At 39.4% G+C, this 26,384-nt stretch overlaps 7 protein-coding genes across 13 annotated transcripts in view; 5 read left to right on the plus strand and 2 right to left on the minus strand.

Moving 5' to 3' along the window:
• Window positions 1-212: 212 nt before the first annotated feature.
• LOC138191624 (tenascin-like) lies at window positions 213-5,133 on the plus strand. The gene is made up of 14 exons (XM_069138542.1): window positions 213-333; window positions 439-570; window positions 653-1,882; window positions 2,010-2,132; window positions 2,296-2,439; window positions 2,541-2,660; window positions 3,066-3,221; window positions 3,358-3,467; window positions 3,560-3,692; window positions 3,781-3,932; window positions 4,014-4,110; window positions 4,199-4,360; window positions 4,450-4,613; window positions 4,712-5,133. Exons 1-14 carry the CDS (start codon window positions 213-215, stop codon window positions 4,808-4,810), a joined length of 2,943 nt encoding a protein of 980 aa, XP_068994643.1. The 3' UTR covers window positions 4,811-5,133.
• A 470-nt stretch (window positions 5,134-5,603) lies between these two features.
• cyp21a2 (cytochrome P450, family 21, subfamily A, polypeptide 2) lies at window positions 5,604-9,327 on the plus strand. Its single transcript, XM_069139696.1, has 12 exons — window positions 5,604-5,724; window positions 5,906-6,097; window positions 6,259-6,348; window positions 6,435-6,589; window positions 6,732-6,827; window positions 7,018-7,128; window positions 7,222-7,308; window positions 7,641-7,724; window positions 7,913-8,026; window positions 8,111-8,277; window positions 8,883-8,986; window positions 9,074-9,327. The coding sequence occupies exons 1-12, from the start codon at window positions 5,604-5,606 to the stop codon at window positions 9,325-9,327; spliced, it is 1,575 nt and encodes a 524-aa protein (XP_068995797.1).
• A 584-nt stretch (window positions 9,328-9,911) lies between these two features.
• LOC138192361 (uncharacterized) lies at window positions 9,912-12,709 on the plus strand. 2 transcript variants are annotated; one of them, XM_069139710.1, is made up of 8 exons: window positions 9,912-10,249; window positions 10,744-11,025; window positions 11,110-11,397; window positions 11,475-11,723; window positions 11,808-12,053; window positions 12,169-12,273; window positions 12,455-12,480; window positions 12,593-12,709. In XM_069139710.1, the coding sequence occupies exons 1-8, from the start codon at window positions 10,153-10,155 to the stop codon at window positions 12,707-12,709; spliced, it is 1,410 nt and encodes a 469-aa protein (XP_068995811.1). In that variant the 5' UTR covers window positions 9,912-10,152. The 2 variants fall into 2 exon arrangements, with proteins under 2 accessions (XP_068995811.1, XP_068995821.1); XM_069139720.1 differs by having other exon boundaries at window positions 11,475-11,504.
• Window positions 12,710-12,868: 159 nt separating this feature from the next.
• On the minus strand, window positions 12,869-14,980 carry LOC138192372 (uncharacterized). The gene is made up of 8 exons (XM_069139732.1): window positions 14,924-14,980; window positions 14,277-14,603; window positions 13,924-14,199; window positions 13,775-13,831; window positions 13,502-13,669; window positions 13,370-13,414; window positions 13,204-13,263; window positions 12,869-13,104 (listed from the first exon to the last, which is right to left on the minus strand). Exons 2-8 carry the CDS (start codon window positions 14,524-14,526, stop codon window positions 13,094-13,096), a joined length of 867 nt encoding a protein of 288 aa, XP_068995833.1. The 5' UTR covers window positions 14,527-14,603; window positions 14,924-14,980; the 3' UTR covers window positions 12,869-13,093.
• Window positions 14,981-15,864: 884 nt separating this feature from the next.
• Window positions 15,865-17,688, plus strand: LOC138194346 (allograft inflammatory factor 1-like). Its single transcript, XM_069143018.1, has 6 exons — window positions 15,865-15,963; window positions 16,111-16,172; window positions 16,341-16,407; window positions 16,506-16,547; window positions 16,668-16,833; window positions 17,197-17,688. The coding sequence occupies exons 1-6, from the start codon at window positions 15,945-15,947 to the stop codon at window positions 17,282-17,284; spliced, it is 444 nt and encodes a 147-aa protein (XP_068999119.1). The 5' UTR covers window positions 15,865-15,944; the 3' UTR covers window positions 17,285-17,688.
• A 113-nt stretch (window positions 17,689-17,801) lies between these two features.
• LOC138194345 (casein kinase II subunit beta) lies at window positions 17,802-22,389 on the plus strand. The gene is made up of 7 exons (XM_069143017.1): window positions 17,802-17,885; window positions 18,403-18,478; window positions 19,469-19,571; window positions 19,660-19,775; window positions 19,858-19,933; window positions 20,056-20,245; window positions 21,245-22,389. Exons 2-7 carry the CDS (start codon window positions 18,407-18,409, stop codon window positions 21,333-21,335), a joined length of 648 nt encoding a protein of 215 aa, XP_068999118.1. The 5' UTR covers window positions 17,802-17,885; window positions 18,403-18,406; the 3' UTR covers window positions 21,336-22,389.
• Window positions 22,390-22,441: 52 nt separating this feature from the next.
• LOC138194344 (uncharacterized) overlaps window positions 22,442-26,384 on the minus strand; it is a 31,628-nt gene continuing 27,685 nt past the window's right edge. For 3 of the 6 annotated variants that reach the window (XM_069143012.1, XM_069143008.1, XM_069143009.1), the window contains 5 exons: window positions 25,971-26,360; window positions 25,313-25,435; window positions 24,968-25,087; window positions 24,787-24,877; window positions 22,442-24,238 (listed from right to left, as the gene is read on the minus strand). In XM_069143012.1, the coding sequence (XP_068999113.1) occupies window positions 24,201-24,238; window positions 24,787-24,877; window positions 24,968-25,087; window positions 25,313-25,435; window positions 25,971-26,360 (762 nt within the window). In that variant the 3' untranslated portion in view covers window positions 22,442-24,200. The remainder of the gene's footprint in view (window positions 24,239-24,786; window positions 24,878-24,967; window positions 25,088-25,312; window positions 25,436-25,970; window positions 26,361-26,384) is intronic. The other 3 variants (XM_069143010.1, XM_069143013.1, XM_069143014.1) reach the window with 3 other exon arrangements.

Consider the following 26,384-nt stretch of genomic DNA (forward strand, 5'->3'; position numbering starts at 1 on the left):
CAGCAAAGGCTGCTCCAGCTGGTAGCTCAGCAGCCAACAAAGATAAGGTCACAGCCTCTGCCAATCAGACCAATTTAATCAAGGCTCCCAGCACCATCAGCAAAGAGAAGCCGGCCCCTTCACAGCCAATTAAGGTGGTTATCAGCGACGGCTGTGACTCAAGTCACCCAAAGGAGCAGGAGCTGAAGCTAAAGCCTGGTGCTCCACTAGTGATGACCCACAAGATCAGCTTGATGCCCGGTGGCTGCACTGGGGGATGTGAGGCTGAGATGGCCACGCTGAAAGGACGTTTGGCCCGACTAGAAAGAGAGATGTCCTCTCTAAAAGACAAATGTATAATTGTCTTATATCTTACATCTTACTCACCATACTATTATATTTAACACAAATCATTATAGATTGGATTTAATAATTCTGTTTCTTTTTGTTGCTGCTCAGGTCCGTGTTCTGAAAATTGTCCAAATGACTGTAGTGGCAATGGTGAGTGTGAGAAGGGGAAATGTGTCTGCCAACAGGGATTCGTGGGTCCAGACTGCACTCAGTGTGCACTAGGAGCTGAATGTAATAACAGTAAGTGAGTCTGCTCTGCTATTAGAAAATTATGCTTAATTTGGTCTTTGACTGACTCCCAACTTTTACTCTTAAATTTCAGAAGCAATCAAAGGGAAGACCAAGGTAACAGTGGAGACCCTGCAGGTGAACAAAGACAGGGAAAACATGCAGGAGAAAACTACCAAAGCAGAGCACATGCTTTTCCAGAAGAGGGAGCAGAAGAAGGGGGCCGATGCCAAAGAGACTGACACTAAGTCCAAAGTGGCCACTGATGGGAAAGCAGGAGTCGTTAAAACACAAACAAAAAAAGAAGCCTCTGCCAAGAAAATAAATTTTAAAGGTTCTTCAAGTGCCACAAAGACCAGTCACCCAACTGTTGGTCAGGTTCTCCTGAAACATGAGGGAAGAAAGCAAGAAGAGGCCCGTAAAGGCAAAACAACAGTCCTGGCCACTAAAAAAGTCCTCCAAAAAACTGACCCCAAGCTCGTTAAGGAAGGAGCTGCCACTAAAACATACCTTAAGTCTGACCAACTAAAAGACGAACCTCAAAATAATGTGACACAGAGTATTGTGAAGAAAATTAATGGCACAACCAAGATTGTGACCATTCTCTCCAAGGTCGCAGCAACTAACAAAACCAGAGCTGGCAAAGAGTCCCTGGAGCAATCCACACTGGCTGAGAAGAATGTAACGCAGTCGCCTGGACAGAAACAAATTAAGACAGTTAAAGTAGATACTATAAATGTGCAATCTGTTGACAACAGGAAACCTAATGCTGGCAAGACTGGAAAAGGCAAAGCAACACAGCGGAGTCAGTACGTAGTGAATGCAACCTTTGGGGCAACTTCAGACGAGAACAAAGTCCTGCAAAACAATACAACTATCCATGGCTCCACCAGAACCAGGAGGATTGGAGGGTCTGGATTAGGGTCTGTGAAGAATGTGAACATCTCGTCCTACAGCTTTACTGTCATGTGGTCAGCACCGCAGGGGATGTTCAAGAACTTCACCGTGGTCAGACGAGAGCCAAGCACAGAGGGTGACGAAGACGAGCACGAGGAGCTTGAAGAGGAAGCTCTTGAAGGAGACAGGACCAGGAACACAACTGAAGTCCTGGTACAAAGTGAAATCACCAACACAACTGCCTCCTCTGGGAAAGCTGTTGGATCAAGAGGAAGGTCTGAAACCAAGAGGATCTCTATGGTGGTCCCCAGCAGTGTGCGTTCTGTTGAGTTCAGTAATCTTCGGGCAAACACACGCTATGTCCTGCACATATATGGTACTGCAGCAGAGAGAAGATCAAAGATTCACAGAGTAACTGCAACCACAGGTAACTACAGTCCCAACACATTCATAGCAGAATTCCTCCACTACCAACAGGGACGTAGTCAACAACTTACGGTGAGAAATTAATATGCTATGTATTCAATAAAAATCCCCTTGTTTTCTCTTGTTAGGTCCTGAGCCAGCCACTGAGATGGTTTTCAGCAATGTCACAGATTCGTCCTTCTCTGTTTCCTGGTCAAAACCAAAGACCGTGTTCACAGGCTTCAGGGTCTCATACACAAACATTGTCACAGGTCTGTTGAAGGCTGCTTATGCACTACATCTCAAGTGAGATCTATCTCACTAAAATCACAAATATTAACCCTCCTAAATCACAGTGTTGGTTGGTGTTGAATTTCTAATTGGGAAGTGTGTTTACAAAGGGTTGAATCATGATGCTTATGATCATCTTGTCAGGGGAGAGCCGCTTTTTGACTGTGGACTCTCAGCAGTCTTCTGTTGCTCTGTCCGAGCTGTCTGCTGGAACCTCCTACATTATCACTGTAACCACGACACAAGGCAGAGCCCAGAGTGACGCACTCGCATCCGTAATCACCACAGGTACACTGTGAGATAAACTTACAGTTATATACAGCGACTTTTTCTTGTCTTAGCATGTGAAAACTGAAACAAATATGTGATGGATTATCTCTTGAATGCAGTGCCTGCCCCTCCAACACATCTCCAAGTCGTCAATGTGACGGATACCAGAGCTGTGCTGCAATGGACACCCAGTCTGGGGAAAGTAGACCGCTTCATCATCAGCTACGAATCCTCCAAGAGTGAGTGTGGCTGCATTGAACTACTTGCTAATTACAAAGTGCTAATGTTACATTACATTACATTTAATTTAGCTGACGCTTTTATCCAAAGCGACTTACAATAAGTGCATTTCAACCATGAGGGTACAAATTCAGAACAACAACAAACAAGAAAGTGCAATTTTCTTCAAGAAAGCCAAAATTCAAAGTGCTATAAGTAAGTGCCATTTTAAGTGCTACTAAAGCGCTTCCTATTCAAGGTAAAGTCGGAAGAGGTGTGTTTTTAGTTTGCGGCGGAAGATGTATAGACTTTCTGCTGTCCGGAAGTCATTGGGGAGCTCATTCCACCATTTAGGAGCCAGGACAGCAAACAGCCGTGATTTTGTAGATGTTGAAGCTAAGTGTTTGTAATTCCTCTTGCCACAGCTCCTAATGTGACAGTGACAGTGATGCTGTCAGGAAACTCAGTGGAGCACCAGCTGAGAGGCCTGCAGAGAGGCACCCTGTACACGGTCAAAGTGCTGAGCCAAAAGGACAGTCTCCAGAGTATGGCCATCTCAACGACCTTTACGACTGCTAATGGTGAGCCGAAAGGGAATAAATCTACATTTATTTTACTTCATACATGTTCATAAGCAAGACAGGAATAAAATGCCTATTGATGAGTAGCCATCAATTTCTATCTACTTCATGTCCATTGGGTTCTTTTGTCTCTTAGTGGTTAAAGCCAGTGAGGTTGGTGCTCGCTTTGCAGTGATCACCTGGAGAACCACCGTCGTTTATCACAGCTACAGAGTGATCTATCAGGTGGCAGGAGAGGAGACAAAGGTGAGTTGTAATCCCTCATGATCGGTCCAAAGACTGCCCCAGCATTCACAACAATGCAAAAGACTAAACCTCCATGTGTGTCTCTTTATTAGGAGTTGATCCTGGAGCCCACCCTCACAGAGTATAAGCTGACAGGCCTGTTACCCATGTCCCGCTATATTGTTGTGGTACAAGGCGAGAGAGATGGACACTACACGTCTGTTGTCACCTCAGAATTCATCACAGGTGTTGTATTTTATACAGTGTATTGTCTGCTAATTCATCTGCTCTGTGCTATCATTACATTAACTCACATTTTTCCTCTACCCTGTAGGAAAACTGCGCTTCCCTTTCCCTACTGAGTGCTCGCAGGAGCTGCTGAATGGAGCTCTGCAGTCGGGAGAATTGGACATCTATCCACAAGGAAAAGAGGGGAGAGCAGTGAGAGTCTACTGTGACATGGAAACTGATGGAGGCGGCTGGACGGTAAACAAACTGCTGTTACTTTAATTAAACTTTAAACAAAATGATAAAATGGCTTTAGACAGTAGTCTGTGTCTTTTGTAGGTGTTCCAGAGGAGGATGAATGGAAAAACAGATTTCTACAGAACCTGGAGTGAATACAGCGCTGGCTTTGGAAACCTGAGTGAAGAGTTCTGGCTTGGTACGGTTAGAGCAAGCTCATACTTCCATTGAATCAGATTCAAAACAGTTTTCACTAAATCTGTGGACTTTCTCCGTGCTCTCACCAGGAAATGAGCTCCTGCACAACCTGACCAGTGTCGGCCCCATGAGTTTGAGGGTAGATATGCGGTCAGGAAACGACACTGCTTACGCTCATTACAGCAACTTCTCTACTGCTTCAGAGGAGATGCTGTATGCTCTTACAGTGTCTGGCTACACAGGAACAGCAGGTGCATCTTTTTAAACTGGAATAAAACGCAATATTTTTGAATATGTGCATTTTATACCAGATCCTAATATCAATGCATTCCCCTGTCAGGTGACTCCATGAGGTACCATAATGGGCGTCCATTCTCAGCCCGAGACAAGGACCCCGATTCTCTGGGGATCCACTGTGCCAGGGCCTACATGGGAGGCTGGTGGTACAAGAACTGCTACAAGACCAACCTCAATGGTCTTTATGCCATCAACAGTAATAATCAGGTAAAATGAATCTTGACTGAAATTTAAACAGTTTTTTTCTTCGGGGATACAGCACACTGACCAAATATCTTTCATTTTCTGTTTCTATTCTGATATAGGGAGTAGTTTGGATAGACTGGAAAGGTAAAGACTCCTCCATTCCCTTCACTGAGATGAAGTTCAGACCCTCCAGGTTCTCTCCAGCAACTCACGGTTAAGGACGCATCAGTCTCCAGTCAGTTCTCCAGCCTGGAAACCGACCCGAGAATGACCGCGAATTAGAGCTCTAGAAATCCAGACGACAGCGGATCTCACAGTTGCTGCATGTCTCTTTCCCACCGAGATTGCATACAGCAGTTTTGATAGCTACAATGGCAGCTATCAGTACATTTGATTCAATGTGCACGATTTTTTCTGAGCTGTTTTTTTATAGGGAATATAACAGAAAAGTGAAGAAACGTTTTGTTGCAACTTTTTGTTTGCTGTTGTGCTGTCCTGCCTGACTCATCCATTACAACACAATTTTGGTTTTGACTCTAACACCGTCTTGTGCACCACCATGGTATACCACCCCACTACTAATGTAATTAAATATGCACTGTCTCACTCCATTGAAATAAATGTTGCTAATGTGGGTCTGAAGAGTCTGGGTTTTTTTGTTTTGTTTTGTGAGAGTAAATTAAACCACAGAAAATGTCTTTATTCCCTGCTCTCTTGCTCTACAAGATAAAGAAACACCAGCATGACTGATTGTCATGTCAACTGTGATATGTTATTATGGCCTTCAGCCTGTCCCGGCCATGTTTATCAGGCTGCCTCTTGTTACATGTGTTGCATTCATCTCACCATCAGATATATTTAACTAAAAAATATTTAGACATCCTTGATTTAAGTAAAAACACCAACATCATATCAAGCTGATGCACTCAGAGACTTATGAGATGACTATAAATGTGAAGAGCGGTGTACTGACCAGCTTTCTGAAGTGGGACACCAGGAAGGAGACACAAAATGGCAATAGAAATCTCAATGGTCAGTGTGGGAGCTGTGTTTGTAGTAGTACTGCTGTTCATGGTGCTGATGTGGAGGGACACACGAGTACAGGGAAATCACAACAGAAGAGAGTCTGCAGGTAAATATCTATTTATTCTCTTAATATCTAGTTCATGCTAGCTGTAAAGTATTGAATGGCATAATTATTGAATGTATGACCAACTAATGAACCACTAAAATCCATTATAAATCGAATTAATTTTTACTATTTGTAAACATTTTCTTTATATATTAACTTTGCCTTTTCTAACTCTGTCCAGGAGCTCAATCTAGCCTTCTGCAGTACATCTATCAGATTCTTCCTCGCTCCTCATCTCCCTCCCTCCCAGGCCCTTCCAGCCTCTTCCTTATAGGCAATATGATGGAGCTGACACACAACCATCTACCAATTCACCTCACCAATCTGGCGCAACGCTATGGAAACATTTACCGCCTTAAATGTGGAAACACAAGTAATCATCTATTTATGGATTTTGCACCATTTTCTCACATGAGTTGATGACATGACAACAATGATGTCAACTAAAACTTCAGTTCCAGACATGTTTAATGAGGATCAGATGGCCACCATACCAAAACATTGTATGTTTACTGTGTTGTTGTTTTTTTTTAGCCATGGTGGTACTTAATAGTAGTGAAGTAATAAGAGAAGCGCTGGTGAAGAAATGGTCTGACTTTGCTGGGAGGCCGATTTCATACACAGGTAAAGAACTCAGTTCGTTTGGCATGCTTTGTGGGACCCATAACGTATGCATGTATGTCCTAATGACCTCTCCTCATTTTCATCAGGTAATATTGTGTCTGGAGGAGGACACACCATCTCTCTGGGGGACTATAATGACGAGTGGAAGGCACATCGTCGTCTCGTCCACAGTGCTTTGCAGCGGTGCTGCCAGCAGTCTTTACACGATGTGATAGAGAGACAGGCACTGCATCTGCGAAAGGTACAGAAAAGAAACAAATTATTCACAAGTCAAATATACAGTGTCTTTTCTCTAAAAATACTATAATGTGATGTGAGAGAGCAAACCAAATGTTAGGGTGTTTCCAAAGTGAACATATAAACATGTTTTCTTCACTCTTTAGGTTTTGATGGACTATCAAGGCAGTGCTGTAGATCTCTCAGAGGATTTCACAGTGGCAGCAAGTAATGTCATCACCACTTTGACTTTTGGAAAAGAAGTGAGTAACTTTTCTTCTGTAACTCCGTTTGTACCTTTGAAAACTGGAGATGGACAATAAAAGCTCCATAGTTGTGGCAGATGATTGCTTGTTTATGTTGCCCCTTTTCAGAAGCTTGTGTGGTATGACTGCACTCACAAGTTCTATTCCCTTACTGCACTGTGTATTTCATGTCTTTGTTTTTTTCTAGTATGATAAGAGTTCCTCAGAGCTGCAGCAGCTGCACAGCTGTCTGAATGAGATCGTTGCTCTGTGGGGCTCTTTTTGGATTTCAGCTCTGGACTCCTTCCCACTGCTCAGGGTCAGTAAAAAAAAAAATCACCATGCTGACTGTAGATCACATGGTATAAAACCACATTTTGAATCAAACGTCACAATATTTGTTCTTTCAAAGAAATTACCCAATCCTGTGTTTGCCCGTCTTCTGAAAGAAGTTGCCTGGAGAGATGAAATTATAAGAACACACCTCAACAATTACAAGGTTAGTGATGTCAAGGTTGAAAAATATTTCTGTTTTGTAAAAGAGAGATATGCTATAGAGATGCTCTAGAGAGGTCTAATTATGCTATATTGATCGTCGCAGGTCAGAAAGCAAGGCTTGGTGAGGCTTAATGATTTAATAATAATTATAGTAATACTCGTGTGCAAGAAAAGACAAATGTCAAAATCACACAATTCAAGTCATCTAAAAAAAAATTCACATTATACACACATTTCAAACTCGAGTTAATTTTCTTTGTGGATGTATCCGGCATGTGTTATTTACTGCATGTTAATTTTTTTTTATCATCCTTTGCTTTGTTATTTGTGCAGTTACAGGACAAAAAAAATGAGGATGCCATCGCAGGATGCCTCCTCCAGGGCCTGGACAAACATCACAACACAGAGCATGGAGTGGTATGTACATACATACTGGACAGGAGAGATGGATTTTGAAAGTTTTGTAAAGTAACAACTTCTTAAATTGATCAAATAATACAATGTTTTTCTTTAATGAATCACATAATGTCTTAATAATTCTGCTAAATAAACATAATCTGGAAATGAAAATTTCGATTACTACATTACATGTCTTCTTTTTTCAGCTCCTAACAGATATTCATGTTCACATGGCAACTGTGGACCTTCTCATCGGGGGAACAGAGACCACGGCATCCTGGCTGAACTGGACTGTGGCCTTCCTACTGCACAGACCAGAGGCACGGCAAAGTTTTACAAACCACAACATTTACAAACCCTGAAGTTTATTTCAGTGTCTCTCTCCTCTCTATTTTAACCTTCAGGTGCAGACCAGCGTGTGTGAGGAGCTGTGCACAGTACTAGAGGGCCGATACCCCAAGTACAGTGACAGACACAGACTCCCTGTCCTGTGCTCCCTGATCAATGAGGTGCTCAGACTCAGGCCAGTTGCCCCTTTGGCGGTGCCACACAGAGCAATCAGAGACAGCAGGTCAGCTGAGGGGATGAATCTATGATTTGTATTCTTTTATTGATAAGGGCTGAGACTTGTTTTAAGAATGGTAACATGGTGGTTCGATAGAGAGAAGTTTCCAAATCTGCCATAAACCCATAGTGCAGGAGGAGTCATCAATTAAAACATCACATATTCAAACTGCTTTGGTGCAAATTCCTACATAGAACATGGTTGCTCAGAAAAAAATTGCCTTGAACTTTTTTAAAGCAATAATACAAAACCTGGATATCCTGCCAACCTTGAAATGTCCTGTGCATGAAAAAAATTACTTCATTCCTGCAAACCAGCAACAGAATGAACAAATAAATGAACTAAAAATCACCAAAATTGTGTTCATACAAAAAGTGTGCAGAAATCTGTAAGAAAATATAATTATATATGTTAATATATTGTTATGTATTGATATATTGTATACTTGGGTCATGTTGGGACCATAACATTAACCTAAAAACAATTTATTTCTAGTTAAGTCAGTGAACAGATTTACACAATGATCACTTGGTTAGGTGTACAAAAATTTTGTTGATATTTTTCACAGCATAATACTTGATAATACTGTTTTTACTCCCCCACACCTTTAGTATTGCAGGTTATTTCATCCCTAAGAATACAGTCATCATTCCTAATCTTTTTGGAGCTCACCACGACCCTGCAGTTTGGTCTGACCCGTATTGCTTCAAGCCAGGTACGGCTGTAAATGCAGGGTGAAGTGCATTCCTTTCATTTGGCTCAGCAGGTCTCAAATAAAGTGGCTACTCTCTCTCTCTTTCAGAGCGCTTTCTGGAGGGAGGAGGAGGCTCCACCCGTGCCCTGATCCCTTTTGGAGGGGGGGCTCGGCTCTGCCTGGGGGAGTCAGTTGCCAAAATGGAGCTCTTTCTGTTAACTGCCTACTTACTGAGAGATTTCCAGTTCATCCCTGCAGAGAGCAAGACCTCGCTGCCTGACCTGAGAGGAGTTGCCAGTGTTGTGCTCAAGGTCAAGTCCTACAAAGTTATAGCCCATCCAAGACCTGTGACTGATCCCTGAGCTTCAGTTCCTCACATGTTATGTAATTGTGTGCACATGAATGACTTTTTAAAGAATTCTTTCTTCAGCTGTCTATTTGCTTGTGTTAATTAAAAGAGTTCATGGACTCATAACAATCAATTTATCGCAGTGATTTATTTGCTGATCACTAAATAACATGTCTAAACCCAGAAAGTTTTTTCTTCTGTAGTACAGTAACGCAAGCAAACTTCATTATGGGTACTTGATACTAAGATATAAAATCTGACCTCAACATTTCATGTGGAGAGGGAAAATTACAAGAATAATCAAGCAGGTAATCATAAACATAAACATATTTTCAAGGTGGAAACTGAAGCTAAGGAGACTTGAACACTTTTGATGTCAAACAAAATCTGAATCAACCTGCGTTTTACTGTTAACTGAAACCACTGATAATTTTGTAACAAAAATAATCTCTTTTACTGAGCCTGAGAGCACCACCCAGTGGACAAACACTGAACACACTACAGACAGTAAAATTGCTCTGTTGAATATGCTCTGTACACCAACAGGTTAACTATCCTCATCTCTGAGTGGGTATCTGTGGGGAGCATAGGGGGGAAGTGTTTGAATTTTTACCAGTTTACTATCTGATGATATAAAAAAGTGAGTGTATTACATGTAAAACAACAGACGGGACAAATGAAACTCTAATTTGTATAGTTGCCACAATTTTGGCACAAAATTATCAGAATGGAGAACATTAATATAGGTTCCCTTCATGGGCTGGTCGATGTCATTTCCTGAGTGTGTCTTTTGTAAAACTTCTGCTATCACAGGATTTAGCAATAAGCAGGCAAATCTATGCGAAGACATCTTGAGGGAAGAATGGGTTCCTTTTCTTTGTTAGGACTCTGCCTGCTTTCTCTCACAAAGGCAGCCGGTGGACTTCAGTCAACTGGTAATTATGAATATCTATCTATCTATCTATCTATCTATCTATCTATCTATCTATCTATCTATCTATCTATCTATCTATCTATCTATCTATCTATCTATATACTGTAAATATATATATATATATATACATATATATATATATAACACATATAAAAGCCTGTTGAATAGTTATTTTTGGCTGTGCCATAATTTTATCCCAGCTGACCTTCTCTATCTGGTGAGGCACTGTCTAATATTAATTCAACTGAATGCTTACTTTTCTTACTTATAATATGATACACTGCAAATTCTAAATAAATTGACCATAAAAAGCAACTTGAATATAAATTATGGTCATGAATTAATAAGTGAATTCACCAGTTCAGTCAGTCAATGAAGGGTCAACAACTGCTCGTGTATGTCAATAATAAATGTGTGTTTAGAAAATCTTATATCAAGTTTATTTATTCAAATGACCAAGAAAATGAAATGCATCCTTTTTATCTTCTCTGACAGATCAGTTGCTGATGTTTGCCACAGAGGGAGATAGTATTACTTTGCCATGTGGTATACCTTCTATTACATCCTGCTCCTCTGTTAACTGGAACATGTCTGGACATTTTGGATTGCCGACTGAGATGGTGAAGGCTGGAAAGGTAACGGTTCCGAACGGCCACAGGCACGTCCTGCTAAAGGACTGCTCTCTGGAGATTACTCACCTGGTCCTGAATGATGCACAACTTTACTCCTGCCACAGTGAAACACTCAATTCAAATGTTTCTCTTCAGTTTCTTCAACGTAAGTTCGATTTCCTCGTGCTTTATACCATTTTTAAGAGTAACAGTTACTGACACAGTTGTCACTTCTTTTTTCATTCACCAGTAAGTAGGAGCTCAACTGCTGCTGAGGATATGATGGAGCTTCACTGTTCCCTTAATACTTTTAAAGGACACATCGGCTGTACCAACAGCAGAGGGATACATATCAAGTGGAGTGCTGAAGATGACACATCATTAAATGGAAACAGATTTACATTCACAAATCCATCTGCTTGCTTCTCTAAACTGATCATCAGAAAGAAACTGACAGACCATCGCAGAAAATGGAAATGCAAAATATCTCAGGATGATGTGTTTAAAGCAACCACCAGTTACACAACAACAGTAAAAGGTACTCTGCTGGCCAGAATGAAAGATGTGGTTCAATACTATATGTGCAAAGCGTGACCAGTTCTCTCTTTTACCCAGATGGCCTGGAGGAAGTGTTTTCTGTGGTTGGTGAGTCAGTGTCACTGCCTTGTAACAACACTTCCCCTCTTGATTTGAGAGGCAGCACGGAGTGGGCAATGCATGACAAAACAAAACATTTTCATGTGACTAAAGAGTCATCATTAGTCATTGATAAAGTGAGAGCTTTGCATGCTGGAGACTACCAATGTTCAGAGTCCATGGGTCAACAAAAGGTGCTCAACAGAGTCAGGCTGCATACCCTGGATAGTAAGTGCTTAAGTCCCAAAACAGAACATGAAAAGACAGACGTCACAGCTATTAAAATATCTCTCCTCTTCTTTGTCTTCACAGTTACTGCAGATTCAGGAGGAGATCACCTCACCTTGACTTGTGTGCTTAGTTGCGCTAAAGGATGTGAAGAAGACTTCAATTTAACTTGGTCTGGAAGTAACCATGAAGACTGGCAGAGCACATTAATGGCAGTCAATAACACCCTTATAAAGAAGGTGTTTCTCCCAACGAGATCAGATGAAATAACCTGCTCTGTGCGTCGAGAGGGTGCTCTGATGGCATCAAAGAAATGGCGCTCTGTTAACCGTAAGTGTGCACTGTGGTATTGTTGTCTTTTTTCCTGAATAAGACCCATGCGTAAGACAAAATACATTCTGTTTCCAAGTAAACTAGAAAGATTATAATATTTTAATGTCCTCAGCTCTGCAAACACCTGCATGGTTAGGCCTTCCTCTAGGCCTCCTGATGTGCCTAGGAGCTGGAGGACTCTACATCTGCATGAAGAGGAAGCACAACAAGGACGCAGGTACAGAATCTGGTTGAGGGATCATACATCCAGACCACAACTATTTTATAATAATGATTTGATAGCCTTGATGAAAATGAATAATAATAATAATAATAATAATAATAATAATAATAATAATAATAATAATAATAATAATAATAATAATAATGACAATGTTTTCCTATCTCTCTATTTACAGCAAATGAACAGTCAAGTATGGGAATGGTGAGATGAAACAAAAAAACGATATAATGCTGAAAATAGTTTAAAAAACTTTTCATTTGTCTCAAGCTGTAATGTCCTCACATACTCACATCACTATTCTTCCTCCTCACAGACTCATGTTTATGAAATGGTTCAGGATGTAAATAATGAGGAACCACAAAGACAACTCAAAAGAGAAGCAGCCCCCACAGTGGAGAGTTTCTATGATTTATTACAGGTTGTAAACTAAAGGGACATAACAGTGTGTCCTCATTTCAATCTTGATACAGTAAATACTTCTTATCATCAGCACAATAAAAATACAGTTTTTATAGGAAACTTGTTCTTGTAACAGACAGAAACAGATCAGGATTTATGACTCCTTTGCCATGATTATGCATCGTCATACAGATATGTGTGAAAACTGAATAAAAGATTTTATTCAAAGACTACATTATAAGCATGTCTCCATTAATTTGAACAATACAGATGATTAGATCTAATAACGCAAACTGGATGATAAGGTAAAAGTTACATATTACACATTTTACATAAGGCAGATCCAGTTTAGGTGGCAAGTGTGTGAATTTTACGTGAAAATTCTTCTTCTTTTTCTTGGCCAGACTTCAAATAATTACCAATGGACTGCAATGACAAAGAGAAAATAGTTTTCTTTTACTATTTATGAATATGATAAGGGTCTAAATATGATTCCATAATATAAGTTACTGCATGATTACTTACAAGTACATGTGCTTCCATCTGTAAACTGGTGCAGACTGTTCATTTGTGGGTTTGCAGCATCTGTGAAATAACGATAATAAACAAAAAGTTCTTACGGCAGAATTGAACAAAGCAAGAAACATCAGTAAACTTAAACAAGGTAATGAGGAAGTAATGTGTCACTCACTGTGGGGAAGTGGAAGATGCACACTCTCATACAGATGCAGAGACTCTATTAACGAGAAAATGTTCACCTAAGATCACACTTCACTACAGCAGGTTAGTATGGCACATGAAAGAGCTTAAAGACGGCTCAAACCTGGAGTGTAACTCTGGAGTTGCTCCGTGGCTCTCTGGGTGTTACGCCTGCGGTAAATGAACAATCCAATCAGTGCAGCAATTAGGATGACCCCAAAAATTAAGGAGGCCACAACTGCAATCAAAGTTTCTCCGCTCTCTTCCTTGTTGTCCGATGCACTCTCACTAGCTGTCAGTGTTGGGGTAAACAGGAAGCAAATTGAATGAGTTACAGAACCACCATTGACAATTGATGCAATTGAATTTATATGTAAAATACTGAAAACAAACAGACCTTGCGGAGTTTTTGTTGCAATAACAGGAACCGTTGTGGCCACAAAAGCATTCTCCTCTTCATTAAATTAACAGAAATGGTAAACAGGAGTTATGCATATTATCATTTGTTTAAGTGATAATAACTAATATAATAGATAAAAGTCTGACCTTGGACAAGTAGATTGATGTCAAAGCATCGCTGAGTTTGTCCAAGCACGTAATGACATCTATACCAACCGCTGTCACTGGTGGTCACAGACAGGATAGCCAAAGATGTGCCGTTAATTGTATGCCTTTCAGAGCGGACAAATTCACGTTTGTTCCCTTTCACTATTGCCCATGTGGTATTTTGGGGTCCCTGCTGTCCTGATGTTATGTTCCCTGGGCAGTTCAGCCTCGCAGGCGTGCTGGGCGCTGCCTTCACTGCTGAAAGGATTTTGCAGTCTGAAAGATCATGTGATAAATGAGTGACATTGATTTGTAAAATAGATAAATAAATGAATGGAAAACATTTGTTTTACCTTTTATTCTTAAAGATATGGATTTGACCAGAAGACGGTCCCATCCTTGCCAGATTTCATAGCTGTACAGTCCTCCATCAGATTTTTGTAATTTTGTCAGAAAAAGACACATTTGTCCATTTCCATCAGCTTCCCATCTTACACGTTTGGCATCACGGGATGTATTTGGCCACACAAATATATCCTCCCTCTGATTGATATCCGTGGTAACCTTTATCCATTTGACTCTGTAGCAGCTCTTTGGGTCCATTACATTTGAAGGTAAACAAGAGAGAGCCACATCTTCTTCTTCAAGAGCTGACACAGTTTCAGGCGGTGGCGAGGTAGCTAAAATAAGGACAATGTAACGTATAGACATAAAACATATAACAAGTGTTAGAACTACATACTATATGTCAGATGTTTTGATAGATTCCAAAGCAAGCAGGGTCAGAATAGCAAGACATATAATTCAAGATTTATAGCATGTATTGAAAAAAAAAAAAAAAAAAAAAAAAATCCATTATTTATCAAATAGACAGTTAAAGTTCAATCACAGATCAACATCTGGTATATACTTAATACACTAATTGTCTACTGAGAAGAAAACTGTGTGAAATATATTTATGATACAATTTGGTTAATAAATTATCGCGTAACCTACTCACCTCTGTATTCTGATATTAACAGAAGTAATGAAAAAAGAGCCTGCGTATAAACATGTGCCATTCTCTGTATGTAACACAGCGAGTCAAGAGACAAAAGGTTATTCTCCTCTAAACTCTATATTTATTCAATCTCAGTTCCTATAATTGCACAGAAGTCTCAATTTGAAACTACCTGGACAGTCAAACTTTACGATTGTTAACTAAGTAACAGTCCCACCGTGTGGCGAGAATAAAACATTACATCAACTTGACCACTGACCACAAGAGCACGTTTTGTTGTCAGGTTATTAATTGAGCCCACATTTACATTTTGGTGGGGAAAGTGAGAGAGTAGCACTTATAGTCACTAGTCACTCTGGTGCCTTTGAGCAATGCATTTGACTTCCAACTGTCTATGAGTGTAACTGAGTCTGTGTGATGAAATGAAAGAAAGAAAGAAAGAAAGAAAGAAAGAAAGAAAGAAAGAAAGAAAGAAAGAAAGAAAGAAAGAAAGAAAGAAAGAAAGAAAGAAAGAAAGAAAGAAAGAAAGAAAGAAAAACTAATTCCTGAAAGATAAAAGTCTACTGTTTTTCAAACATGCCTCTTGCAAGCACATAACTTCTGACAACCAACTTGTATTTGTTTCTATTTTAAAAGACAGTTCTTGTTGCTACATCAGTCTTGCTTCCTTAATTAAAACTTATCTGAACTGATAACGGAAAGGAAACATAACATATAGCTTTGAATAAGCTCAGCCTGGCCATTACACAGCAGAGCCTGTATGAAAACTTCTCTGACTGAGCAACACAGGAGTACTTTTTTACACCATGTCTGGTGAAATTCAGACAAAGTGGAAATGTTATTATTTGCATCATGCACTTGACCTCTATTTGCTGCTGTCTTAAATACAACAGAGGAACCTCACCATTGTGAACTGAAACTCTGTCACTTCACTTCCTCTTCTGGCTCGATATACTGAAACGCCATCACAACTTTTCACTGTCAGTGCTGGTTTCACAGTTTCTCTGCACTGTTCACAGCAATGGACAACAGTGTTCAAGGTTAGTTTGATTTTTCCTGCTGAGACTGTTCTATTGTATTACAACTCATTTAACCAGTGATGATAAAACTCTGAATTCCATATTTTTAAATGGGTAATTTGTGAGATTTCTGTGCATTGAATGTTGTTGCTGATTATTGTTTCACAGGAGGTAAAGCATATGGTTTCCTGAAGTGTCAACAAGAAGAAAAACTGAACTCTATCAATGAGGTGAGCAGAACTAATAGTCTAATTGATATCTTTTAGAAATGCTACCTAGTAATAACTAGGATGTTTTTACAAACAGGGGCTTGATAAAAAAAAAAATATTATACATGTGTGAAGTTGAAAATAATGTCACATGTATTCGTTTTTATCATTTATCTATCACATCCTTAGGCCTTTCTCTCAGATCCCCAGTATGCAGAAGAGGAAGACCTGACTTCAAAGCTCGAAATGTTTAAAAGTGAGTATTCAAGGGCTACTAAGAACTCTTCAGGTCATTGTTTTAATATTTGCACTGTCATAGATGTTGGTATGACTTTATATTTGTTTGTATTACAGAAAAATACATGGAGTTTGATCTAAATGACAAAGGGGACATAAGTAAGGCCACAGTAAACAACGTTTGCTTTCAGAAGTGACTCACTCATGACAAGATATTAAACATATCAGCACTTTTTGACTTGTTTTCTTTGTGACACCCATTTTATTTTCATTTTTTAGATATAATGGGATTAAAACGAATGCTAGAAAAAATTGGATTGGCCAAGACTCACTTAGAACTGAAAAAGATGATGTCGGAAGTGGTTGGGGGTGCATCAAAAGACACTTTCAGCTACAGTGACTTCCTGAATATGATGCTGGGGAAAAGAAATGCAATTCTGAAGCTGTGAGTATGACATGCTCGGTAATTCAGAGAATAGGTGGAGACTAAAGTTGGGTCGCAAATGGATTAGGGTTAAAGGAGGATTAAATTCCCAAATTCTTGAAATGTTGCTGAAATGTTTATGATCATGGCCTCAATCTTAAATCTCTCTGCTCAAATTACAAGATTGGTAGTAAAAAAAAAATAGCTTGTTTCTTGATCTCAATACACAAGGTAAAACCTGTAAGCAATATATATTGGTTTAAAAAAACAAAAAATGTCCAATAACTGTTTACTAAAAACAAACCAATCTGTAATGTCTAAATCTGTCTAAAGTTTACAATAATGTAAATAAGGTCAAATATTTTTGTTTTTTTTTCATTTAAGGATCTTGATGTTTGAAGGCATTGGAAAGGAGCAGGAGCAGAAAGATGTTGGACCACCGACTCGCAAAACTTTTTCAGATCTGCCCTGAAGGATCTCTCCATCTGGGCTGAAAATTACTGAGCCTTATTTTCTTTTCAGTATTAAAAAAATGTCTTAATATTTCAACATTTGTGCCAATTGGAGAAAACATGAAACACATTGTAAAATGTGAAACTTTATGCAATGGAATCTACAAAAAAAAATATGTATTGCTTTAGCTGTTTAATTAAATGCAAAATGTAACTTAATGATGTATTGAAAGTACATTGGAGTCGCCTTTATCACGTGTGGCAAAAATAAACTACTACCTAAGAAAAGGAATATCACGTAATACAGAAGATCAGTTAAGGTTTAAAAAATATTTCTAAGGCACCTACGAGACTAAAACAATTACTGGTTGTTATGATAACTTTGTTGGAAATGTATTAAAATGGGAAAGGAAAAAAAAAAAAAGTTTTGTGTTCCTGTTCTTACTGATATGGGTTTTTAAGTCAAACAACATTGCGACACATTTCCTTTCACTGCAATGTGGAACATTATGAGGAACTTTATTTTGAAATTTCAGGATGACCGGATTTTGTCATCAATCCGGGAAGAGAGGACAAACCAGCCAAGCTTGCAAGTTGATGTGTTAATTAATACAGGGAAGGGTGAGTAAAAGTGACTCTCTGTAAACAATTATGTACACAAATTGGCAGCACTTTAAAAAAAAAAAACACGTCGTTGTTGTTGTTGTTGTTGTAATGATTAACTGGCACACCATCGGTATTATATTACGTGCAAACACGAGCGCTAGCCTGCAAGCTACGCGCGCTAACGCAGGTTGGTGAGGGGAAACTCGAGGTGAATTAAAGATCACGTACGCCAAAAAATAACACTTTTTATTCAAACCTCAGATATGTCAGGTTCCGTTTGTTGTGCCTACGGCGGAATGTAATGTTAAATTCGTGTTTGTAAAGTTTTTTTTTTTTGTTAATCGCATCTCCAGACGGTGTTACGCCGAAATCTGCGACCCATCAAATTGTGCGAGCACAATTAACACTGCAGCTTGCAGAATCTGACGGATCACAGATTTTCGGTGCGAGACTTGAGGCCTTCAAGCTGTGTTTTATAAAAACACGTGTGCATGTAAAATGGTTCACTTGCAACTCTGCGTTGGTTTGCCAGGAGGATGAGCAGCTCAGAGGAGGTGTCCTGGATATCGTGGTTCTGTGGACTCAGAGGGAATGAGTTCTTCTGCGAGGTCGGTCTCTCTCTCTCTCTCACTCTCAAATTGGGAATAAATAATCCGACACAATCCAGTCAAAAACATTTTTATTTTTTTTTAAAGCATAAATTGCACCACAGCATGCCTTTCGCAGACCTTTAGTATCGCATGTTGACAGGACGTATTGAAGTATAATTTATAATCAGAAAGGAAAAACGGCCTCTTCCCCCGGATTCCCCACCCTCTCTGATATTCCCCTGTCAACACAAAGATATTCACACTTTAAAATGTTCGTGGCCATTTTTTTTTTTTTTTTATTGTTTCCTTGTGTGGAAAATGGCAGATAAACAAATAATTAATCGGCAACTGCTTTGATAAACTATCATGTGAAACCTTTCTAGCAAAATGAACCTTTGTCACTGACAGCTTTTCTCTGTTTTATATGATAGTAAACTGAATATTTTGTATTAATTTAGTGCACCACCACAGCAAAACATCGCCTCCGCTTTATGTTTAGCATTAGAAACCCAGCTCTAATCAAAACTAGAAAACAGGCCCAAAGCACCACAGCCCTTTAAAATTAGAGAGGAAACACTGGACGCTTTGTTATTGTAATATTTCACTTAATGTTAATTTAAATGCCCGTTGGACGGGTATTGCCAAATAGCTTTTTTTTGTTTTGTTTTATTTACAACACTCCAGAAGTCTTGGACTTATTATCCTCTTTGTTCAACGCTGTAGTATTTGGTGTTTGAAAATGTCACTTTGGAATTTGAGAAATTATATAACATTTATAGTATTGAGTTTAAACTAAATAAAAAATATATAAAGCACGTAAAGTATAAAGTGCCTATAATCTCGGGGCACTTAAAATACTAAGGTCTAATTTTAACGCTGGCAGCCTCTAACTAATCCTGTTAAGCTCTTATGTAATGTCTCCACATCAGTGTTCTGTAGTAATGTCCTGCTGCAACAGTAATGAAGGCCATTAATAGCCATTGATTATCTTCTACTGCTGTATTGCAGGTCGATGAAGACTACATACAAGACAAGTTTAACCTGACAGGTTTGAATGAACAGGTGCCTCACTATCGTCAGGCTCTGGACATGATCCTCGACCTGGAGCCAGGTGAGATTTTTTTTTTAGTAGTACAAAGTAGCAGTTAGATAAATCAGCAACGTTGGTTGAACTGCCTGAATCGCTTTTATTCTGACAGATGAGGAACTTGAAGATAACCCGAACCAGAGCGACTTGATAGAGCAGGCAGCAGAGATGCTCTACGGGCTAATACATGCACGTTACATCCTCACAAACAGAGGCATTGCACAAATGGTAGGCTATTACCCAATCATTTCTTACGTGCTCCATAACATGATCATCACCAGTTGTTTCTAAATTGTGTTGTTTTCCCCAGCTGGAAAAGTATCAACAAGGGGATTTTGGCTATTGCCCCAGAGTCTATTGTGAGAATCAGCCAATGCTTCCTATTGGTAAGTCTGACTTCTTAACCTTCACATTAAACAGTGTTTTTGTCACTCAAGAACTATGCAGCACTTTGTGACCTTTGTCATGAAGAAACCCTCCTTAATCATTTCTCTCCTGCCTGCTGCAGGTTTGTCAGACATCCCAGGAGAAGCAATGGTGAAGCTTTATTGCCCAAAGTGCATGGATGTGTACACCCCGAAATCCTCCAGACACCACCACACAGATGGAGCCTATTTTGGCACAGGGTTCCCTCACATGCTGTTCATGGTGCACCCAGAGTACCGTCCAAAGCGACCAGCCAACCAGTTTGTGCCAAGGTTAGTTCTGATGTCCTTAATTATTATTATTACTTTTACTACTTTTTGGTGTTTTTTTTTTTTTAATGACTGGGGACAAGTTTGTCGTAGACTACTGGGTATTAAACTTTTTAACACGCAAACTTTAAAAATGTAATTAAATTATTAAAGAAAACATTTTTCACATGGCATGCTTTCGCAGTCTTTTGACCTATCATAAGGAGCCCGAACATGTTCTCCTAACATTTTCCATGTTAGGGGAAACATGGACAATGTTTCCCCAAAATTGTTTCAACTGTGACGCAGCACCACTTCAGGTCTTCATCCATCAGTGAACATATTTGTTCATTTTTTTCTACTTGCTAATATCAGGGAGTACTGTAAAAAAAAAAAAAACTACAATCTGCCTATAACACAATAATAATAGTCCAAAATTGTGTAAAAATAGTTTTCTAGTTTTTGCTAAATAACATAAAATGTCCTCCAACCATGTTGATGCCCTTTTGGTGTCAAAATGTAGTTGTCAATTAGTTAAAAGTAAATCCGCTGCCGGTGTGTACAAATCATGGACTGTTTACAAAAGTGGGCGTTGCTTCCGGGCCTGAAAAATTGGGCCAATTCGGAAGTGCCTTAAAATGCAATACCACCGAGTGCCGTTAGAGGTTGGCTCAAAAAAGGCTCTGGCTCCGTAGACTTCCATTCAAACTCTCACTGTGGTGCCATTTGATAAAGTCGTTACTTCTTATTAGTTTTCTGGTGGACCATCTGACAATAATTCCATTATTAATTGGATATTGGGCTTCAAAAAGTGGGATGTTTTGGGGGTTCGGGGGTGTCTGCTTGACAGGCCTGTGGTGCAGTCATGTTTTTGCAAGAGGTGGGCGGGCCTAGTGTCCTCAGTTTCGCCATCAGATTGAGCTGTAGCCTCAAATTTCAAATGCAACCAAGTCATTGATCTCAGAAAATGCTAATTATGTTTGTCCAGAAGTTGATTGTGTTTTTTTGTGTTTTTTTTTTTAGGCTATATGGTTTCAAAATTCACCCAATGGCTTATCAACTCCAACTTCAGGCTGCGTCAAGTTTCAAGAGCCCAGTCAAGACAATTCGCTAGAAGTCAGCTTTGACAAAGACCGTGGACTCAAAATTGTTGTTGTTTACTACTTGTTTGAAAAGAATTGATTATATATTCCCAATAAATACCCGTAGTTATCAAAACTCACCTCTGTGTTGATAGACACTTTCAGATTCTGCCATTTCTTCTCATTTGGTGAAACGGTTGAAGTTTAAGCAAGTTAGTTTTTTTCTGTATGAGAAATGCTACTATTCCTTGAGGGGAGATCTCCTGATACAGTGTTCAACCTCAACTGATTGTCTTATAACATTTTATGGTTGTTTCTAAACAGAAAAGTGACTTTTACTCTGTCTGCCTGATGGCTAAATGGCAGGTGATTGAATGTAACGGGAAACTGTGGCACCAGACCCAGACAGCTTTGCCTTATCAGTGACCGTCTGTCAAGACTTCTGACAGAATTGTGAGAACTGAATGTGAAAGAATACAGAAAGTTGAGATTTTTGAGGATCAAATAGTTTCATAATATTACATTCAGTTTCAAGTTGATTGAAATGCAGTGTCAAACTAAATATTTTCAAATTTTACTCTTCAAACTTTGAATGCGGATATTGACTTTTAATATTACAAATTCAAATTAAGAAATTCAAATTTAGTTTTATAATGCAGTTATTCAAGTTGGGCAATTCAAACATAAATGCTTCAAATTCAGTTTCTAGTAAAACATTTTTCTGCCTAGAGGTGAATGGTCCAAGACTTTGATGAAAGCAATATGTGTAAATGTGATCTGTAACTATTTCCAAAGCAAATAAATACCAAATTAGATTGAAAAAAACAACTTAGTTTTAAAATGTACCTATGCTTAATTGCAATTTTATTATTGTTCAGTTTCCTAGGAATTCAGTAACTATGTGCTTAATGGTTTACACAACTGTAATACTATTTTCCAGACATTACTGTATTTGTAGTCTCATGTTTACATGATTATGGTATAACAATCTAGATGTGAGTTTATCCTCTTCGAGTGCAGTGTTAAACATGCAGCAACACCCACTGCGGAGCGAGTGAATGGAATTAAATATTTATTTCTTACCAAGATCCCCTACTTTTGTGTTGCATGTTTCACAAACAGACAGCCTGACAAGATGCAAAATAATGCATATTTTATTTTTTTCATAAAAAGACAGGGATAAGTCACAAAGCAATAATATTTTCAATTGTCTAACAACTAATTTTCCTCAATGTGAAATTCTACTTTTTCATCCAGGAAAGATTGCAGTTTGTCCATGTAACTACAAGACCAATGGCTTCTTTTGGGTTTTAAAAAAAAAAAAGTTTGCTAAACATGCCACCTAAAAGGAATTCATATATTTTCTTCTCTATGGAAAAGTACAAGAAAACAGCAAGTGAGAGCGCAAGCTACTTGGACTATGTGGTAAAAAGGCTTTACAAACTTGGGTGATAATGAATGCAATATTTAACATCGCGACATCTCTACTGGAAGCCTGGAAACCAGCTTGTGCTGAAACATCACAGTACATCAAATCACACGAAACAGTTCCTACTTTACAAATAAATTACTGTATAGTGGAACGTGTAAAAAAAAAGACAACTTGTGCTCCTGTGAGAGAAAAGTCACATGTACTGGGGCAGCTGCCTTCATCTCTTACACGTGTGGTTATTGTGACAGACAAGCTTTTCATATTTCTTGACCTCACTTGACGGAACTTAAATGTACATTTACAATAGAGATGGGTATACAAACATGGACATTCCTCATACAATCATATGGAGGTCTGTAGTCTTACAAAGAATATCAAAACCTGAGATAAACAGACCAAAGCTTGTAAAACTTATCTTATCAACCAAATATGTTCAAAGCAATTCTGACGTCTAAGATACTGAACAAAACACGGGGCTGAGGGAAGCACTCCACTGTCATTTGTAAATTGTGAAGAGTTTGATAAACTTGGTGCACTACAAGAGGAAACGAATAAGAATGATTCAGGGCGTCAGGCAAGACGGGTCTTAAATCAGGGACCTCAAAAATTCAGTAAACAGCACAATGGTAACCTACAATTTCATGAGCAGATGGACAGGAATAACTTAAAAACCTCAATTCTTTACAAATACTATAAAAAGCATTACTTCTATAAAATAGAGAAATATTCAAAATAGATCAATTTTTTAATTCAAACTTTACAAGAATGTGTAGGCTACTGGTTCTTGGCTGGCTGGGGAAGAAGAGATTTAAGTTTTTGTTTTTGTACCTGAGCAGTGAACAAAGCCAAACAAACTGTCCAAATTAGAGCACAGAATATCTTTGTTCACACATTGATGTGAGGTATGTCATTTCATTTATAAAAAAAAAAGAAAAGAAAAGAAAAAAGCCTCTCCTGAATTAAATAGACAAGTAAACAATAATAAAAATAAAGAGTTCCTTTGAATGTAGTCTTAACGTTCCCCTAACAGCACCAAGGGAATAAATGCTGACAATGGTGTCTAAACTATATCGGAAACAGTACATTTGTATAAAATCAACAATGTAAAAACCACTAGGAAAATAAAAGCATTTAAAAGCAAGCATAACAGATCACGCAACTGAAAATGCTGTTTTTTTTAAACCAATGAAACTGTACTCACTAAGCTTTTACAACACCAGGATGATATAAGCATTTGATTGAAATCTGAGCACTGTGCAGCCCTACCTACAATGAACTGAAAAACAAAAAACAAAGAGGATCTACTAAGATTTATCTAGTCAGTTATCAATCATTTTCGGTGCAGATTTATGAGATCTTTCTTCTGGGATATATGTGCGCAAACAGAGCCGGTCACTGTGTGTTGAGTGCTTCACTCTAACGATGGGATGTCGGAACAGGAGAGTCAAAGGGCCGAGGAAAGTTCTTATTCAGTTACAATGCTGATCCTCCGCCATGTTTCTCCTGCAAGACAGACGTGTATTCATATTATCTAAAGTCACAATGGTGATCTTCCTTAGATGGTACTTAACAGACATTAGACATATTAAGACATTTTGGGTAAAACGGTTCCTTGCCCAGAGTTAAATGAGACCGAGCCCACACTTGTAACTGTCCTTTAAAAGGTCCCATATTGTATTGATTTAGACTTGCATTGCTTTTTTGATTGTACATGTCTAAGTGCTATGTAAATACTCCAAAGGAGTCCAAACATAAAACCTGTATTAAGCAGCAACCTGTGATGACCTCCCATTCAAATATATTTTTTACAGATTAAATAAACAAGATACTACGTGTTGATTAGAGATCTTTAGGGGTTCTTTAAGGCATATAATATTACACCAGAGACAGGCTAGTTCCAACCCCCTTTTTCCAGACTTTATTCTCTGCCAAGATATCCATCTTCTTGCTGTAGCTTCATATTTAGCAGACCCATATGAGGGTGGATTCTAAAACAATGCAAGAGAGCAAATACTGTTTTGTGTCACGGGCGGAAGGTGTCGAGTACATACGGTTTTGTACCTTATCTTGGTCAACATCAGAATCTGCAGTTATGACGATTCTTTTCTCCACACGAGTCTCTGAAGATCCGCTTTTAACTACCTGTGTAGGGAAGAAAGACACATTTTAGAGGCGTACAAAATAACATTCAAATAAAACGGAAAAGGCAAGAGCCCGGTTTGTCCTGCTGACCTTTGAGATGTGAGTGGTAGTTGTGGTGACTGCGGTGCCACTGGTGGTCTCTGAAGAAATGCTCTTAGAACTGGACAGTGTTGTGCCATCTTTGTCCTCGTCTGTCCCATCAACTGCCACCTGACAAATACACCAAAAAAAGATCCACTGAATAATCAGGTCTGAATTATGCGACCCTAAGCTTCCGCTAAGGAAGGTGCGGTGTTGCCTCGTGCTCATTTTGGAGCCCCCGTCCTGGTCCTCCCAGACCTGCTTAATGTCGGCTTCAGCTGCCATCTCCTCCATGCAAACCTCACTGCCTGAAGCTGAGAGAGATCTGGGCTGAGCAGGTGCCGGAGCCCCTACCTTTGAAGACTCATAGGTGAAGGTCTTGGTTGGGACGATGGGGACCTCTGTGGTGGAGCTGCCACTGGGTAAGGGGTTGGAGACAGCTGTGATGGTGACAGTCTGGGTCTGCACCAGAGGGGGCTGTGAATGGGAGCATAGCTCCATGACTGGCTGTTTAACCAGACACTTTGCACCTTACACCAAACATTTGATTTCACACCATGCATTCCCTTCAGCCATTGCCTATGTGGATTTGATTTTCACCGCAACAGCCCTTTCTTCTCACCAGATTTGTTTCAATTATTTTTGGAAACAACAGCGTCACCTTCTTATTTCCTTCCCACCACCAACCATTACAAGACAAACAGTGAAACAAAAAATATCAAGCCATAAACGGGTTGGAAAGATGATACAAAGTGAAGTGAATGAAATCATTTTGTGACAGAGAAGAATGTGCTAGTGTTACACTGACCCGTCACCATAGTTAAGAACTTAGCGCACCACTGTGCTACACCTGTGCAGCATCTTGAGATACATTTAAAGAATGATATTTTGATACCTTTACAGATGAACAAGTTTTGATTTGTCATGGTGCTGCAAAGGAGTGGGCAAGTGTGGCTGCCAGAGGCCAAGCATAGAAAGAATCAGCATCACCCTGAGGGAGTCAGGAGGCTACCTGGAAGCAGAGTACGACCTGTGGACCATCGCTCCAGAAAAAGGAAGCTGGGGAAGATCCAACTATCCTCCCAGAGCACTCCGACACTCCGCGACATGATCCTTCTTCCTCCTGGGTCTCATCTAGAGCTTTGCAGGAGGGATCAAAGGAAGGAGGCAGCTGTGCCATTTCCACCTCTACGAGTGGCACCAAGTTCGTCTCAAAAACAACAACCTCCTCCTGATCACATGACTCTTCCTCAACAAGAGCGCTGCGGGCTTGGACACCTTGAGGCTCACTCTTGTGGCTCACAGTGGGACTGGGTATGCCTGCAAAGCCCAAATTACTGCTGGTTTCCTCATGTGAAGCCTTTTTCTCTGAACCATTGCATAGTGGACTAAAGCACACACTCTAAAAAAAAGACATAAAATAGTC

The sequence above is a fragment of the Embiotoca jacksoni genome, unplaced genomic scaffold (assembly GCF_022577435.1).
Source record: "Embiotoca jacksoni isolate LCO1_2020_lvr unplaced genomic scaffold, fEmbJac1.0.p SCAF_11, whole genome shotgun sequence".
Taxonomy (NCBI): Eukaryota; Metazoa; Chordata; class Actinopteri; family Embiotocidae; genus Embiotoca; species Embiotoca jacksoni.